We start from the raw sequence: 6036 nt of genomic DNA on the forward strand, positions 1-6036 counted from the left end.
GTGAGTGGGAAATTGTCTCAACTGGGGGAAGCAGTGACACTACAGGTCATCTTTTTCCCCTGCTGGACACAAAAGAAAACATAATTTGGAGTGTGGTGGATGAAAATAATTAACAATAACATCAAGAAGTTTTTTGTGTTTGTGGTTAAGAACAAATAAAATTTCACTGTTGCGCTTTAAAGTCAATAGAGTTCAAAACAAAATAAGTGGAGATGTGTTGCTTTAGGAGTGATGAAAACATATCCAGTCACAGTGAATAATGAAAGTCTCTCAGTCTGTCGATTACAGGTGGGGAACGGACCTGGATCAATTCTCCACGGGCAGCAGTCGGAAGAAAATTATAGGTTAAGATCATTAGAAACAAAAAATAGAAACACCCAGCCAGAATTTTTGGGCTGAATTGTTTTGCAGCTTCCCGTCCTCATCCTGAAAAAGCAAGCTCCAAGGAAGCTAATCTCTCCCTGAAGACACAGAGTGCAGTTCCAGAAGCACAGCATGAACATCAACAGTGGACAGCAGTCCAAGAGACAATACCAGAGACCTGAGCAGAGAGGTCCAGCAGCACTATGGGCAAACGGCATCAGAAAGAGAAGATCCATCATCTTGATTGGATGAATGGAGATGCGTTTCCAGCAAGCTGCAACTTCACTGTGTGTGAAGGACCTTTGAGAAGATTGTTGGAGTTTGACACTTGCCATGTTTGGAGCAAGATGGCAATGAAAGAGACAGTGGGAGCATACATGGGACAAAGCTGAAGAGAACTGACTGTGATTGGACGGCAAAGTGGGAGAGGAGAATGGAGAGAAAGGAGCAGGTGAGGACAGAGGAATGCTGTTTTACTGTGGGGAATCAAATTGGGTTAAGGAATCTGGGGAGACAAACGACTGCCTTGAAGTGGAGGATTGACAAAGTGTCCAGACCACCACAAAAGGGGGAGGAAGACAAGCACTGAGGTATGCGAGAGTACTGTTAGAGAAAATGGAAAGACAACACCACACATGCACGTGATATGCACTACAGAGAATACAAAATCATACATAAAGTGTTACACATCAACAGAGGATATTTGTAGAAGGGGTTAATAACACACAGCGTGGTTGCCGATGGTAACCTGCAAGCATTTGGGGTTTAGCTGTGCCTGACTATGACAGAGGTTTTCATTTAGATGTTTCTGAAACAAAATTTGGAGTGAACGGAGTTTTGTTTCAGAAAAAAGGGGGAAGGTACATAAAGAACCCACAGAAATAGAAAATGTATTAACCCGACTAACACACACACACACGCAATGATGCTCATTAGAATCAAACACAATTTTAAGTAGGAAATACTGTTACCATCATCCTGTCTGGTTTATTGAGTGGGTTGAGAAGTGATACATAGATGACTGAATTAGTATTATTTTGGGTTACATGATAACAGGGGTGAACAGAATCTTGCAGCCAGAGTTTAAATGAATAAAACTAGCAGATTTTTTGTTTTTTGGTTTGTTTTTGTTTTGTTTTTGTTTCTAATGTATGGGGAAGGTTGTACCATGGCACCAAGTTTTAGATTTGGTGTGTTTTCACCCATTAGAAAAATAATATTCTGGGACGAGTCCTAAGACCGGGCTTCTGTATTTTTATTTAATTTTGTTTTTCATTTTGATCTGTTATTTTTATTTTATTTTTTGTTTTGAACAAGTGCACTGACTTGTGTTTGTGAATTTCTTTTCTTTAAGCAGATCTGCACGACGGGAATTAAAAGCACTATACAACATGTCGAGAAAACTGTTGCAAGTGAGTTTCTCCAAAAATTACAATGGGCTCTGGAGAAAGCCGCTTATTTGGGACAATTAGAAAATGAGAGTCCCTGCCCAAAAAGGATTCAGCGAGATAATCCGATCTAAAAGTTCTTCTTTTCTTTTTTGAAATGACGTCATTTTGCTGTGGGTGGAAATGAAAATGCGACGATAATTTCCACTATCAGCAAAGAATGAATGAATGAATGACTGAGTGAAAGAGAAAAAACTGCCTGACTGGTAAAAGCTGACAATAGCTGACAAGACTTGACCACTACTCAAGGTTAACCTCCACCTAGACAGGACAAAAGGGTGGATGAATTTATGTGTGTTTCTTTTTACAGGAGCAGGAAGATGACAGCAGCATCCTAGGTTGCGTGACGATTTAACCTTTTAAATGCCACTTTCTGTGTTTGTCAATCTATCAGGGGTGTGTTATTCATGGGCTTGTGCGCAGCGTTAACATTTACATTTCTTTTCTACAGCAGAGAGTTAATCATGTGTTTGATTATGTGAGTTACAGCAGGACACACTAATGGTTAATGTTCTTTCTACTACAGGATTGCTGGGTTTATGTGGGAAGAAAACTATGTTTACAGGTTATGAGTTGGTGATGCTGTTACACTGTGATGTTGGGAGAATGTGAAGGTTACTTTTACGATGTGAATAAAATGTAAGACACATCCTGTGTTGAAACCAGTGTCACTCCTTTTACAGCAGGCTTAACTTTATGACCTTTTACAGCACCTCTGGAACCTGTCGACCTGCGCCTGACCACCAGGATTGTCCATGTGTGTTGTTAATGTTTGTTTTTCTAAGAGTGCATGTAGAGGATTCAGCAGAAAACAGACAAGTGACATGAGAAAACAAATAAGAGATGCAGTGTTTATGGAATAGTTGAATATGGGCTCATTAGCTGGCCACTACTGAGCTCATAGTGATAAAATGAGTGGAGTGACATTGCTTAAGGAAAGTCACCGATTAAATTGTGGAATAAATTGGGATGATTCATGATTTGGGACAAATTATGGCAATAATAGTGATTTAATGATTTGAGAAAACCTGCACATGATGCTTGTCTTTTATGCTGAATACTTTATTATTCTTATGATCTATAGTCGGTTGAAAATGTGAAGTTTGATTTAACAGATTTGTCTTCCAGGATACAGGCTCCAGGTGGAGCTGGGAGTTGGACAAGCTAAACATTTACTTGCTGACTGATGTTTTTACACAGGGTTACAGGTTGGAGTATGGCTGCTCCAAGTGGGAAACCCTGGAGATTGTTTTAGGGAGACTGTGCAACATTCTATGTCTCATTGGGAAGTTGACACATGGCGGAAGCCATGTGGGGAGAGGAGTGTTATTTTTAAATCTGTAGATGTCGTGAGGTGCCATGACGAGAAGGAGTGACTGAGGAGATCGTCTACAAGATGGGAGCTGAGGCCAGGAGAGAGTCTTCAGGAGGATCAGAGATCACCTTCAGCACAGCAGACATCGCGCAGGAGATCGTCATGAGGAGACTCTGCACAGCAAAATTTTAAATGAAATGAAAGAACGTTGACGTTGAGGAAGACAACTAAGGTGTACGACGTGCTCTGCCTTAAAATCTTCAGCAGCGTTGGAACGTCAGAATCGAGGGATGGAGAGAGCGTGCCAAGCTCCAAAAGTGACAGCGCAGAGGAAGTCCAGCGATGGAATTGTGATTCTGTGAACAGCACAAATGATTTGATGCTCTGCAGAGAAGCCTTCTGCATGGGAAAAGATGTAAACAGACGAGCCTTTCATCTAAATTTATATCATGTCAACTTGTCTAGGCTGGTTAAGGGGAAACTGGAGAGAAACGGTAGTGTTAGGTGTGATAACTGTTGTTATTGTAACTGTGATTTTTCTTATAAGTGAATTGCCCAGAGACAGACCCGAATCCATTCCGGCGACTCCACCATCACAGGCCACGGCGAAGCGAACCAAACGTAGGGAAACAGGTAAATCAGATGAGTGTTTTGATTATTATGGCGGTATAGAGTTGGACCACGTTAAAGGGTCCACAGCTTCGTATACATTTGATCTTTGTGCTGTCATTAAAAGTAAAGGTTTAAACAGTTCATGGCGGGGATATGATGTCTGGGTAGGTTACAATCCAATGGTAGATATAGAGTGTAATAATTAGAAGCTTGGCTACCCCTATCACACTTATTGGAAGGGCCCGTGTGAGTACTGGTCTACCATAGTGGAGTATTCTGGCACGTGGCGCCCGTACAAGGACACCGCGTGGCAGAAGCTTGGGTTTTAGTGGGACTTCTCAGCTGGGCAGAACCCGTTGACCCTCTCACTGAATCGTTGGCATGACACTGTGTGGCCCGCTCGATCCGTGGTGTACTTATTCATAGGAGTAGACGTCTCAGGGAAGGACCCATACGGTCTGGTTAAAATTAATTTTAGAGATTTTGCACCTGATGTGGCTGAAATAATTGTATTAACACCTCCCCCACCATTGTCACTTTCAGAATCGGGCCCACAAATACTTGAGGTAGATTATACGAGACTCGAACCTAAACAGTTCATTTCAATGGCCACTGGCTATCGTGAAACCAATCTGTGGCCAGACTGGCTCATCCAAAATGCTAGAGAACAAAATGTTTCAGATTGTGTGGCGTGCGCAGCTGCCCGCCCACATCTTTTCACAAAACCAGCTCCTCTATATCCCGAAGACCAGTGGGGATTTGAGTGCATGCTCAGACTCACCAGAGAAGCGGCTTCTGAAGGTAATTGTACTAGGTTAGCAGGTTTGTTTTTACCAATAGGTAATGATACTGTACTTGGTCTTTTCACACTGAGAAGACCCAACTACACATGTTTTAACTTTACTGTATCTTTCCCTGACAGACATGAGCATGAGGCTGGGGAGATTATCGCCGATTGGTGCACTGTGACGTACCTGGCCAGAGGCAAGGTATCAAAAGACACCGGCACCGAAATAGGCCTGTGGGCACGTGTTGGTTTGTATTATTATTATGGTGGGTACAGACTGTATGTTAGAATTTCTAGTGGGACTTTTGGTCTCTGTGCCATGGTACGTATAGGTGCACCACTCGTTTTAGTAGGAGAAAAGGGGGTGCGGCTGGCTAAGCCCGGCACTGCTCAACTGACAGCCACGCGCAGACGACATGTGTTGGCCAAACAGTCACCAGGATCGTTTGACCTTACAATAGGATCACCAACATACAGAGATGCTATTGGGGTTCCTAGGGGTGTGCCTAAATGAATTTAAGTTAGCGGACCAAATTGCTGGAGGATTTGAAAAGCTTCCCATATTTCCCGATGTTTGGGGATATATAGTGTACTTTTATTTTAAATAACACAGCTCCAGACAGCTCTGTGACTCGAACTCTGGAAGGCCTAAAGACGTTGTCCACCACGATGTATGAGCATTCGGGAGTGGATAACCTGCTGGAAGCGTGGATGACCTCTGTCTTTGGGCAATGGAAAGGTTTCATTATGTCAATTATGGTTTCTTTGTCTGTTTTTACTGCAATATTAGTGACGTGTGGGTGTCGTTGTGTGCCTTGTATCAGAGCTTTGTTCGTAAAGACTCATCAATCGTGCTGTGGGAGAATCTGATACAAAGTCCAACATCAGGAGACCACTTTTGGGAAATGGGGAGTCACAGTATGAAAACATTATGGTGAAAGATTTAGTGTAGTTTTATCTGCCATAGGGCAGATAAAAAGGGGGATTTGTAGAAATGTTTAGCTTATTTTAGAGTTTAGACATGTAGGAATGTTTAGTTTGCTTTAGAGTTTAGAAATGTGTTAAGATAGAATGTAGAATTATGGTAGAGACACTGACACTGCCCTGGATATAAACAAAGGCCTGATTGTGTCATGAGCTTAGAAGTAGATTTGTAACTGGATAACTGTGGTCTGGAGGGGAGATGGTATTTATGGCCCCTAGGAAGAGACACATACCCACGGTGTTTTAACTGATATACTCCCACACCTATATGCACACTCACTCACGTGCACGCACATACCAGGTATGCACACACAGTCACTCACGAGCACTCACATAGACACGCGGGTACGCGCACACACAGGCACTCACGTGCTCGTGTACATAGACACAGACACAGAGTTTGCAGCACACCATGGGGGATTTATGATGGGGTCGCCTCTATAAAGCTGCCTGGAACTAACAAAGGGGTGAAGATTGTTTCAGAGGGACACCGGCCTCGTCTTCCCTTCTAGAAGTGCATGCTTAAA

The 6036-nt window shown here is 42.7% G+C and overlaps 1 protein-coding gene across 1 annotated transcript; it reads left to right on the forward strand.

The window, feature by feature from the left end:
• Positions 1-2918: 2918 nt before the first annotated feature.
• LOC109195702 (uncharacterized) lies at positions 2919-5624 on the forward strand. Its single transcript, XM_019348358.2, has 2 exons — positions 2919-3902; positions 4133-5624. The coding sequence occupies exons 1-2, from the start codon at positions 3892-3894 to the stop codon at positions 5037-5039; spliced, it is 918 nt and encodes a 305-aa protein (XP_019203903.1). The 5' UTR covers positions 2919-3891; the 3' UTR covers positions 5040-5624.
• Positions 5625-6036: the final 412 nt, after the last annotated feature.

The sequence above is a fragment of the Oreochromis niloticus genome, linkage group LG18 (genome assembly GCF_001858045.2).
Source record: "Oreochromis niloticus isolate F11D_XX linkage group LG18, O_niloticus_UMD_NMBU, whole genome shotgun sequence".
NCBI lineage: Eukaryota > Metazoa > Chordata > Actinopteri > Cichliformes > Cichlidae > Oreochromis > Oreochromis niloticus.